At 42.5% G+C, this 13,124-nt stretch overlaps 1 protein-coding gene across 4 annotated transcripts in view; it reads left to right on the top strand.

Moving 5' to 3' along the window:
• Positions 1-13,124, top strand: part of FAM172A (family with sequence similarity 172 member A) — a 510,254-nt gene that overhangs the window by 317,998 nt on the left and 179,132 nt on the right. For all 4 annotated transcript variants that reach the window (XM_045285068.1, XM_045285069.1, XM_004703482.2 and 1 more), the window contains one exon: positions 9,134-9,250. In XM_045285068.1, coding sequence (XP_045141003.1) covers positions 9,134-9,250 — 117 coding nt within the window. The remainder of the gene's footprint in view (positions 1-9,133; positions 9,251-13,124) is intronic.

Genomic DNA, 13,124 nt, shown 5'->3' on the forward strand with positions numbered 1-13,124 from the left:
CAAAGGTGCTTGACACAATGGATGGATGTACAGATTGCGATAAGAGTTGTACGAGCCTCCAATAAAATGATTTAAAAAAAAAAAAAGAAATGGTGCAGACAGGGCAGTCGTTCATCACGTGACACTCCACAATTGACACCCATGATTGTGAATGTTATTGTCATGAACAAGTCCACAGATAACACACCTCACGGGAAGGGTATATTTTAGAAATCAGAAATGAGCATCAAAGTGATAGTGGCTGACATTATTGATGTCCTACTATGTGTCAGGTGCTGTGCCAACACGCTTACCTGGCTTTCCTCATGTCCCCTGTACCGTAAGGTAACTAATGATGTTACTCCCCTCTTTTAGTCATGTTATCATTATTCAAAATGCAATTCGAAGTACATCTGATTCCAAAGCCTCCATACATGCTTTTAACTATAACACTACACTGCCTTCCTCTGGACAGACTTTATATCTCTGGGATCTTATTTCTACTGTCGTCAAACCCACTCCCTATATGGGGGAAAGAGTGGTGAAGGGGCTTTCTTGACCGTGCAGACAATTCCGAAAGGGTGCACTGGTGGGAGGAGAGTGGATCTGCGTACTCGGGCTCCCACACCTCTGCTTGAATGCTCAGGTGCACAGGGCGGGCCTCGTCTTCTGCCTGCAGAATTTTAAACAGACCCGGCGTCTGCCTACCCCTCAGCCAGGCAATTACAGCAGGGCAAACGCCGCCCTTCTGAGGTTTTCCACTGTGGGTCTGTGACTCTGAAAACAGTACTTGGGGTTTACAGTTCAAGCTCCCCTTGTCCTTGAGGGGACGAGGCACTCCTTTTTCATAGATGCAGCACGTTACGTTGTGTGTTTTTGTGGAACCACCTGTTATGATTGTGCTCTGTGTCCCGGGCTTCTGCTAATGGCTGTGTATATTCATCCCATGCTAACAAGAACTATGACTTGGGTGTCTTCATTGTCAGGTACAAAGCAAGTTGGAACGATTTCGCTCAAGGTGTCCTTTTCCTGAGAAGACAGAACTGCAGAGTTAAAAATTCAAAACAAAACCTCACTGCCCTGGACCCATAACTCTCTTTGGAAGTAGAAAGCCCCTCATTCTCCAAGCAAGTGGCTGGTGGGTTCGAACTGTTGACCTTACAATGAGAAGACCAGCTCATAACCATACCACCACCGGGGGTTAAGAGTTACTGTCTCAGAAACCCACAGGGGCAGTGTCGTTGTCTGCCCCCTCCCCGTCTACAGGGTCGCTATAAGTTGACATTGACCTGCTGGCAGTGTTTGGTCGTTTTCCTGAAGTTGTGCTGCAGGGATGTGAGCACACGGAACCTGGCTCCAAAGTCTGTGAGCTTGACTGTGTACCGCTTACGAGGACTCTGCTTTGGTTACGTTGCCTCTTCTACTCTGTGGGAGGGCAAGAAAAACCGTCAGTGCGCGTTAGAAGTGCGAACTGTGGGTAGTATGTGAGACCTGAATGTCATTTTCGTCTGAATTTCCTGCTGGGCAGTTCATCTACCAAAGTGCATGCATTTCCTTATGATCACTTAGAGGTGTTTCAAGATTGTTGGATAACAGTACCAAGCTTTTCTGTTGCAGCAAAAATGACATTTGTTTCATGAATAGCATGCTATTGGGATAGACTTGTACAAAAGAATGTTCAGGAAGAAGCCTGGCATTAACAGAAAAGACTGCCAAACCCAGTCTCTCCCTCTTGGCACAGGGCACAATTTTAACCCGGTGGGACGGCTGTCACCAGCAGCATGCTGCACACGAGGGGATGGGCAGCCAGAAATGTAAAGTGAGAGGGGAGGTTTGCGGTCAACTACCACAGTGTATCAAACCACAGAAAGACGACAGTTAAGCAGAAGCACTCAGGGTAATTATAATCTGCATAATCAAAGTGTAAACCGGGATAGCTTTTCCTACTTTGCAAACCTCTGAAACAACTTAATCGGGAATCTTAACTCAAGGAGCTCTAGAGGGAGCTAAACTATTTATATAGAGAGGTGGGTTTAAATTTTTATTATTACTATTAAAAGCTTCTCAAACCTCAGCTGTGCTATTAGAGTGATGATTCATTCATGCTCATACAGTAGTAATGATCCTCAAATTTATAAATGTATACTAGTGTCAGATCCCAACCTGTAGGAAACACACATTGTTTGATTTTCGTTTAGAATATTCTTTCCTGTACAAGTGACTCACACTCTTTAACCCTCCCCGTGCATGTGTGGGACACGTGTCAGAATAGAAAAACAATGGCATGGCTTTTGCTGATGGAAGACTTTCAAACATTTCCCTTAAAAACCTCTTTAAAATATGTTAATATATACAAATATAACGAAGGGCATGCATGCACATACACAAACCCTTCATCCCAACCCCACAGCCCCCTCCAGGAGGCAAGTCCCCGTGGAGTCTAAGATAAGAAGTCTTCAGGCTAAATGCCCTAAGTGCTGGTTCACAATTTGGGAGGAAATGAAATTATCCTTTTTCTGTTCCATGTGGGAGAAGCCAAACCAATTCTGGGTCTACTTGTCCTTTACGCCGTGACTGTCGAATTCCCCAAGCACAACACCCTGAGCGGGAGGGCTGAAGCCACTTTCAGAGGCTTCCGTGTGAACCGTCCTCCGACCATTCCCGTGTCCTGGCCTTCAGATGCTTGTCTTCTTAGCTAAGACAAATGGATAACGGTTTCTTTTTCTTTTTTGCTACTCAACTTAGTTCAAGAAGAATGTTTTACGTTATTCTTTGCCTAAAATAGTTCACAGGAAACTACATGGAAGGGGGCGGGGAGGATTACCACAGACAAAAAGTAAAATAAATAAATATTAAAGAACTTTTAGGGTAGCATGTGCCCTTTGGATTTGACCAGGTGGTCCGAACATAGTCGTGGCTTGTACACCATTTAGAGACCTTGGAGCCTTTGATCTCAAGCTTTGTGAGATAAGTCACCAAAAAAGGTTGCAAGATTTCCAGAGAACCTTGTGGGAAATCCTTGTGGAATGCACACGGAGGGCATGAAAGGAGTGGCTGCTGACCCTGGCTTGCTCACACTTTCTCTCGGGCCATCACCCTGCCACAAAGTCCTACAGCACTAGGATACATTCCCCTGCTTGTCACATGACTGGGGGTGGGGGGGCCGGTAACCATCCTAGCATACTATGAAATAAAAATGATAATACAAAGGTATTTCTCCTCCTCAGTTTCAGCCCCATCAGAAGGTTCGATAATAAGATGGGCATCCATGTATGTGCTATATATTTATTGTCTCTTCTGAGGGGTTTGTTAATTGGGGGCTTAGTTAAACCCTTCTCAGATGGGAAAGACTACTCTAAAATAAAACCCAAGAGTGTCTGTTTCCTTCAGATTAGGCTCCGGCGCTACTACCCCCAGCAGCACAGAGAAGGAAAGAATGGGTTTCTTGTGTTGAAGATAAAGTGAGCGCACTAGGAAGAAAAGAGAGGAATTAAGAGCAAACAAAAGCATCCAGTGGCCGGATCGATTGTTTTGTATTCTCAAATCATCTATATGACTTTAAGAACAACCTGATTTCCCCCTTCCCCTAGACATTTATCTTAGAACTATGATAGTAATTTTAGTGAGCTCAATTTCTCAATGGCCAACCACCCAGAAGGTGGTCGCTTGAACCCACCAATCACTCCAAGGGAAGAAGACGTGGCGGTCTGTCTCCACGAAGCTGCACAGCCTGGGAAACCCTGGGCGGAAGGCTGCCCCTTACGGTCACCATGAGTCTGAATCGACTGACTGGCAGTCGGGTTGTGGTTTTACCATTTCCCACTTAAATTGACATGTAGGAATTTGGTGATCTGGATTCCCCTTTGTCAGATTTTTGAGGTTTTGCGAAGTAATCAGGGCCATTTATGACACATTGTTACAGACGCTGTTTTGCTGCGCAGCCAAGCCTCCCACATTGCTTGCTGTAGTTGTTGTCCATCTAAGATGTGTTTCTAAAAATTCTTGATTCCTACTATCAGTCTACCTCACCTTGTACCTCACCAGCATTTTTTTTAAATCAGAAACTATTGTTGGGGGCTCTTACATCTCTTATCACAATCCATACACTCATCCATTGTGTCAAGCGGATTTGTACATGTGCTGCCATCATCCTTTTCAAAGCATTTTCTTTCTACTTGAGCCCTTGATATGAGCTCCTAAATTTTTCCGCTCCCTCCCCCACCCGCCCTCCCTCGTGAACCCTTGATAAGTTATAGGTTATTACTTTTATATCTTACCTCGTCCTCTGTTGCCCTTCGCCCACTTTTCCGCTGTTCATCCCCCTGGGAGTGGGTTATAGGTTGATCTTAAGATGGAGTCCCGCTTTCTCCCCCACCTTTGCCTTATCGTCCTGGTATCTCTACTCTCATTGTTGGCCCTGAGGGGTTTGTCTCTCCTGGACTTCCTGTGTTTCGCACGCTATCTGTAGCAGTGGGCATGTTCTGGTCTAATCCGATTTGTAAGGTAGACCTGAGGTCATGATAGCGGGGGAGGAAGCATTGAGGAGCTCGAGGACAGTTGTGTGTTTCATTGATGCTACACTGCACTTGAAGTGGCTCATCTCTGTCCTGTGACCCTTCTGCCTCACCAGCACCTTCCATCAGTGCTCATTCACAGTGAAGGCAGTGAGGGAGGGAACCCAAGCCAAGCAAAATGCAAATGTTCCAGACAAAAATGATGCTCGCAGGTAGACCATCCAATAGTACCAGCTTCTGTTGCAACAAGGATCAGATAGGTGAATGTTCTGGAACGCTAGTCTGTCGAGATTGTTACCCATTCCCACGTCCACTAATCCCAACGAGTCAAATCCTTCTAATTCTTTGTCCCTGGGTCCATTCATGTGGAGTTCCTTGGGGTCCTCTAGAATTTGGTCCCCTGTGCCTCTGATAATATGTATGGAAGTGAAGTCTATAACGGGGAACGGGGTGTCATGGGGGGCTTCGTGTGCTTTCATGTATGTAAAGAAAAGTTGCGCATCATCAACTAGCATGTCGATCGAATCTAGCGACCTGTTGGCCAGGTTGAAGACAGACCAGAGGTTCTCTTCAGCCCACTCTGTGTTCACAGGCTTGTAGCGCGTTCCTCCTGACGTTCCCTGCGTCCCCTGAACCACTACTCAACTTGAATCGATCGCATTGCACAAATGGGTCTCAACATTCAGGGTCCTCGGATATGTGTAGGTTTGCGTCTGTTAACAACAACCGCAACAAAATTCAGGGCGAAAACTTTATTTTACTATTTTTAAAAATCATTTTACTGGGGGCTCGTACAACTCTTATCACAATCCAAACATGTATCCATTGTGTCAAGCACATTTGTACATTTGTTGCCATCATCATTCTCAAAACATTTTCTTTCTACTTGGTATCAGCTCCTCATTTTCCCCCTCCCTCCCTGTGGCCCTCCCTCATGAACCTTGATAATTTATAAATTATTATTATTTTGTCATGTCTTACACTGTCTGAGGTTTCCCTTCACCCACTTTTCTGTTGTCCATCCCCCAGGGAGGGAGTTATATGTAGATCCTTGTGATCAGTTCCCCCTTGCTACCCCACCTTCCCTTCACCCTCCTGGTATTGCCACTCTCACCACTGGTCCTGAGGGGTTCATCTGTCCTGGATTTCCTGTATTTCCAGTTCTTATCTGTACCAGTGGGGGGGAGGGGATAAAGCATTAAGGAACTCGAGAAAAATTGTATGTTTCATCAGTGCTATACTGCACCCTGACTGGCTCATCTTCTCCCCGTGACCCTTCTGTAAGGGGATGTCCAGTTACCTACAAATGGGCTTTAGGTCCCTACTCCACCCTCCCCCTCATTCACAATGACAAAGTTTTTTATTCTTTGATGCCTGGTGCCTGATCCTATCGACACCTCGTGATCACACAGGCTGGTGTGCTTCTTCCATGTGTGCTTTGATGCTTCTCAGCTAGATTGTCGCTTGTTTATCTTCAAACCTTCAAGACCCCAGATGCTATATCTTTTGATAGCCGGGCACCATCAGCTTTCTTCACCTCATGTTCTTATGCACCCGCTTTGTCTTCAACAATCGTGTCAGGAAGGTGAGCATCATGGAATGCCAGGTTAATAGAACAAAGTGTTCTTGCATTTAGGGAGTACTTGAGTAGGGACCCAATGTCCATCTGCTACCTTAATACTAAACCTATAAATATCTGTACATAGATCTATTTCCCCATTGTCACATAGAAATACATTTACATATTACATGCCTGTATTTAGACCTCTATAAATGCAAGGCAAATATTTTAAAATGCAGAAATATTCTTAGAAAAAATGGGGGGACAGGGGAAAACCATGTGCTTAATTTGTAACATCAGCAACTGTTGCTCTAGAGCAGCGGTCCTCAACCTGTGGGTTGCGACCCCATTGAGGATGGAACAACTCTTTCAGGGGTCGCCTAACACCAATGGAAAACACATATTTCCGATGGCCTTGGGAACCAAAACACCACTCCTCTATCCGTCTCTAGGCGGGTCCGCCCACATGCAGATACACCCACATACGAGTACCAGGAGTGAAAATTGTTATGCATGCTACCCCATGCTTCAAGACAAAATTTCATTTATTTGTAATTAGAAATAACTATTTCACAATATGTAATTATATATTGTTTTGTGATTAATCATTATGCTTTAATTATGTTCAGTTTGTAACAATGAGAATACATCCTACATATCATATTTACATTATGATTCATAACTGTAACAATTACAGTTATGAAGTAGCAACAAAAATAATTTTATGGTTGGGGGTCACCACAACATGAGGAACTGAATCAATGGGTCGTGGCATCAAGAAGGTTGAGAACCACTGTTCTAGATCTTGAAACATGTTGCTATTAAGAAAATGAGAGTGAGAACAGAGAAATGATTCATAACCCAGACAGATTCATTGTTGAGGAAATATTATTTAGTGTTGGCTTAAATGTTTATATTCTAGTGACAATATGACCCAATAAGAATCTTTTTTTTAAATAAAATGTAGAAGAAGGTAACATACTACTTGATAATCAAGGTGAAATATTGAATTAGACCATTTCTTTTTTGCATTTGAAGATATTGTTGATATTACAAGGTAAACTTCTGCAGTAATATAATGTCAATAACTAAAATTGATTTTAAGATTTCAGCATTTTATAAGCCGAAAACAAAGGGCACAAAGATTTCAGTTGCAGAAAAGCTGCTGTGGTAATTTCCGCAGTGAAACAGATTCCCCCTAGGTACCTAGTGTTGAATGCAGTGCCACCCGGAGTGCGGGAGGCACACACCACATCAGGTTACTCTATCAGAGTGCGTCCCAAAATGACTGTCTATCAAAGTTTTGTATACTGTTTCAGCAAAAATGTATTATTTCCTACCCCAAAAATAATAATAATACCCCTGTGGTTAGTTATAGCACAACTCAATGCTGAGTGACCTTTTGAGCCTTCTGATGGACTCCTGGCAGGGCTGTCATTCGTGTGCGGTCACAGGGGGCTCTGAAGCATGCGATTCCATCTGTGTGCACATGCACACTCTACAAGTGCACATTTCTGTTGTCATTGTTGGTGGTGCTTTTCTAGGTGCTGATTTTGTCACATTCTCTGCTATTTTAGCTATAAGACTGTGGTGATTAGTATTTATGAACCATTATCAAAAGCCTTTTAGAGAATGGAGTAGTAATTGAAGAAAAAGGAGAAAAATTTTAAAAAAGGTTACCCCTTAGTTACAAATGATATTGTATGTCAATGTAGAAAGATTTTACAAAGCAATTTTGTTAGTATTCATGTTAATCTAAGAAATATTTCATTTAAGCAATTTATGGTAACATTACCAAAATTGAAAGTAAGCATTACTCAGAATTCTGTATGGTCTGGGACAGAAGGCGGGTCTGTGTGAGGGAGTGACAGCGTAGTTACTGCAATGGTGATGCCAACCCCAGTGACAGCACTAGTTCAGTGATAAGGGATATACATATGCAGGATTTAAAGAAATTTAGGAGCGAGCAATGTTTAATTCAGAATGCCAACAGGCATCATTCGGTGTCAGACGCATGGCTTGCAATGTTATCTATAATATTAGCTTTCATGAGCCTTTGTAAGGCACAAAATTATATTTTTGATAAGACAATTTGTAGAAGGGAATAACAAATGATAGAGAAATTGCTCTTTTTCTTTGATAGCCTAATTTAGAAAAAGAAAAGCCGTCTGATGGAAAGAAGTAGGATATTACTGTATTACTGTGAAATTCTAGAATACTGTTTAGTGTGTTTTTCTGTAATTTTATAGTACGGTTTCTTACATTTGGGTCGCCGGTGTTACTCAGTAGATTAAAATGCGTATCTATTCTTCTGATATAGAACTACCAGCTTCCGGTGTCTTTACCTTCCGGGCCACTAGTGAAGCCTCAGTATGTTCAAGTCAAGCGAATGCTTGTCTGTTTTTCTTTTAAATAAATCACTTAACTTTATAGAAACAACATTCTGGAGAGAGAAATTAAAGGGCAATCACTTATTGACATAAATAAATGTATAGAAAGCAAAACGATTGTGATGGTGAAGAGAAAGCCCTTAGTGCACTACAAACACCAAGAAATGAGCGCAGGCATGGCGAGGAGCAGGCTAGTTCAAGGGGCGAACTCAAAGCGAGATGTCTTTCGTTATCGGTGTGCTTTGTCCTGACAACCAGCAGAAACCAGTCCTAAGTCGCTGCCAGTGAAGCCTGGGCACGAACTTCCCTGAAGCACTGGATAGGAAGTGGTGGAACAATCTTGTAATAGAAACCCTCTGGGATTGCTCCTTTTTTTTTTTTTTTTGATCCCTTTAATCCTTGAATTGTCAAACCACATGGAAAATAATAGAGCTGCATAGTTCTAAGACTTATGTAGTATCTTTTTAAAGGAAAATATTAGGCCTTTTCACATCTCTGGATCAAAATAGGGTGTGTTTTCCATGTAGAAAAGAATATCTTTGAACCAGAGATGCATATTGCGTTTTCATTTTTGGTATAATATTATTGTTACCTATGACTAAGCAGGCTGCAGCCAGTAGGGGGGAAATATATGTATATGTATATATCTACACGTAGCCAATATTTTCTTTTTTTCTTTTTTGAAACAGATGATCCAACGAGAAGCAGGTGTAAAGAGTAAGGTAGCTGCTGCGGCATTGACAGACTCCGTTCACAATGTGTGGCATCAAGAAGCTGGCAAAACGATCCGAGAATGGATGAGAGAGGTGAGACTGGAGTTTTTTAATGCTGAGATGAATAGGTATGAGCCTTTATGTCTCAAGTCCCCACCAGCTGATAGCCCCTCCCACCCCCATTCTCCATTTCTAGAGGCAGAACACTTAGAAGGAAAAGAAAAGACTGGACATGATTGAAATAATAATAGAAAATCCTTCTGAAGGATAATTTTTGAAAGCCGTTTTCCCCCTTGTTATAGAATATTATGCATGCATTTCGTATACAGTAGGAGCTTTGGCTAAAAAAAAGAGAAAAAGTCTCCGTGTTAGATTTTTTCCCCCTGATGTTTAATGTTTCCACCAGCTATTTAGCCTTGGTGCTGCTTAATCACAAAAGAAAGCTTACACACACACCATTCTGTCCTTTTCTCTTGGCCTGCCGGCAGTGCATGCCAGTCCTAAATGGGTTGGTGCACTGCTGCCAGTAGGGGGAGAAGCACAAAAAGCTGAAATCATGTTGAGCCAGAGACTTGAGCCAGGAGAACCCCCAGGGCTGGGTATGGTCCAGCCTCCGGCTAGGAAACCTTTTCACACATCTTGAGGATTTGGATGCTGAAAACTCACAAGGACATTTCGAACTTGCCCACTTTGTTTTTTGAGGTTGGTTTTTGTTTTTTTTGGGTTTTGCAACATTTGGGCCATTATCTCTTTCCTTCCTTTAGTAAATATATGGTATACATTTTCTTTATCTTATTTCATTTATCATTCTAATATTATAAATAACTGCCATCAGTCTCCCCATCCAATAATCATTTTTTAATGAAGTACATACTTATGCATTTGTTTCAAGGAGCTAGCCAGCCTACCTAGTTTTCTCCCAGATTTTATTAATGAAAGTCCCGGGCATTTCGCTCAGGCCATGACGAATAGATGGAAGGATAGCGCTATGTAATTCCATAATGTTAGCATAATCTCCCCTAATCTGTTAGGACTGTTGTTGCTGTTCTCTCTTAGAGAAATCATTTTTAATTCTGCACAAGTCCAGAATATTTGTACTTCATCCTCATAATGATATAAAACCTATCAAGATGTATATTGGGGGATTGTTTCTCCTTCATTTATTCTAACATCCAAGCGTTTTCTTTTTAATACTTCCCCTTTCTTGGTGCATCTCCATCCTTCAGTACTTTTTCCACAGGCCTTAACTTTTTTAACAGAAAGCTTGCTTTCTTGCCTATACTTTGAAATTCTATTTTTCTGTCAAATGAATATGTATATATACCTCCCAACATCATCTAAATGAAAAGGCTCCTAAATGAGCTGTCAGTAGTCCTTTCCCACACAGAGCCTAGATGAAAGTCAGCACTTACTCCTAACCTGCAAGCTGCCTTGTTTAGCTCTTTAAAAAAAACAAAACACACACACAACATTTTTTGAGTTCTTTATGTAAGGCTCATTTTACTTGGCAAATAATACAAAATTTACTCAGATAACTTTTTATAGCTATGACTGGATTATTTGTCCCCTTCAAAAAAGCATAATATATTATTTGTACTTTCCCCCCCCCTCTGCTTGACACAGTCTAGTTAAATTTCCCTGAACTTAACCAAGGCTGCCATTATTTTTTTTCTTGCATATCATTATTTTGCGTGAGCATAGTTTTTATAAAAATTTATAAAAGCACTGGGTTTTTTTTTTTTTTAGATGTGTAAAAACAGCAGTCCAGTTCTTGGTACTTTAAAGAGAATCATTACACCACCTCTATTATTTCTGTTACCTTTTCACACCCAAATAATCTAAAGCATGTAAAATGTCTTTTCCCTTGGATAACTAGGTCATTTGCATATTCAGATAACTTCCGATGATGGGGAAGCCCTATGGGTAGTCATTGAGGATGAGGACTGACTTGTGACCACGCTCCAGGACAGAGAAGCGCTACCCCATCAAGTTGTCTAACCTGTAGTCTTTATGGGAGCACGTTGCCAGGTCTTTTCTCTCTTGGAGTGACTGGTAGATTTGAACCTGCGACCTTTTGTTAAGCGGTTGGACGCTAAGCCATTGTGCCACCAGACTTCCTTTCGTTCACTTGCTAGGTAAATCAATAATTAAGAATCTACCATGTACCAGCAAGGCCCCCTGGTGGTAAAGTAGATTACACATTGGGCTGCTAGCCGCAAGGTCAGCATGCAAAGGCACTGCTGTTCTGCAGGAGACAGGTGAAGCTTCGGCATCTGTAGAGCTTTTCCGATGGCTTGCCCCTTTAAACCTCAGAAAGTCGCGGAACAGTTGCTGCGAGTGAGAAGTGACTCAATAGCAGTGAATTTGACCACCTACCAGGTACCGTTGGCCAAGCCACTACAGCTCACCATCGTGGCCAAGCTGCATCATCTTCCTGGGTCTGTTATATAATTGTGAAATCGAGACAATCATTCCTATTCCATTTCCTTCATGAACTATATTGTGAAAATCAAAGGGGATGGCCAATAACAAAATGCCTTACAAACTAAAAGAGTAGGGAGGGAAGATAGAGCAATATGCTAGACTATTGGTGGTGGGGGCGGGGGAGATGGAGCTAACAGTGATGGTGCACCTGGCAATAATAAGTGTGCTAAAATTGATGGTCACGAGGGTGTCACTTTTCTGGTCGTGTTTGATCAACCGAATTGCATATGAGAGGAATTACTGAGAGGTGACTGATGGGTAAACATAATAGTGGGGTAGCAGGGGAGGGAGAAAAAGAAGAGAGAGAACCAAAAAGGAGAATGTAAAGTCTATACTAGGCCACCTGGCAGTGACCCACCTGTGTGCGACCCCCTGGGAGAGATTTCTAAATCCAGTTCAGTGTGGTTTGGAAGGATAGAGTTCCTGTCCCCCGGCAAGCACACGTGATGAAACTTCCCGCCCCCTTCCTTCTTGTTACTGTCATTCCACAAGAGTGCCTGAAAAGCAAATAGGCTTGGATGACAGAGAAAGGGCTCCTTGTCTTGAACAGGGATGATGGGATAAGGTGTGGTGGTGTAGGCTGATCATACTGCTTCTTCTACCATCTCCTACCCCAATTTCATTTGGAATCAGCTCAAAAACTGGAGAAACACCATAGCTACACTGGAATATAATGCAAGTCTCAGTAGCTTGTTCTCTTGAAAATTGGCTCCATTCTTTCACCAAACAGTGCTTTAAATTTCGAAGTTGCACAGTGGTAGGAATTGCTTACTCCTTCCCCTCATGCTGCCCTAAGTGAGTGAATGCCCTTTCCTGACATGACCCGGCCTGCAGAAGCCTCTTGTCAGTCTAGATGGGCAGTTGTATGTAAGAGTTCCCAGCCCTCGTCTGTCACCTCTCCCCACCTCCATGCAGCTCTGAGGGTGGGCCCTGCAAGCCCAATCTGGTGAACTGCATGGTCATTACATGAGGACACAAATCCTGTCGCACTAAAGGCCATCCCCTGATGCAAGGTTGATTTGCAACTCAGACAAATGAAATAAAAATGAATAGAAACCTAAACTTAGCCACGGCAGTAAAATTTCCACGGAGCCCCAAATCTTTTGTGCAAAAAAGGCTTACCACCTAGTTTTCTTTTTAAACATACTGTACTAAATTCTAGGGTTTTTTTAAATAAAAAGTTTTGATTCATTTTGTGTCTACTCAAATACTCTCAACCCCAGGTTCAAATGCCTGAGGTCTTCCCTCAGCATTGAGATTTCACAGGAAGGAAATTTTACGACCACAAACCCCTGGCAAGGTCATAATCTCAGTGTTTCAGACATGTACACGAAACACACTTCACTTTCAGAAAGCAGTTGTTCCATTTTCTTTAGTGTTCTACTTTTCCCGAAGACCCAGAGAAGTTCTAGTCATGTGACTTATCCCAGTCTTCTAGCTCTGGCCGAGGGCTGGCTTCTCTGGGCTTATTCATGAGATGACA

Source organism: Echinops telfairi, unplaced genomic scaffold, assembly GCF_000313985.2.
Source record: "Echinops telfairi isolate 266 unplaced genomic scaffold, ASM31398v2 ScPeMD7_7469;HRSCAF=8507_1, whole genome shotgun sequence".
NCBI classification, from domain to species: Eukaryota; Metazoa; Chordata; class Mammalia; order Afrosoricida; family Tenrecidae; genus Echinops; species Echinops telfairi.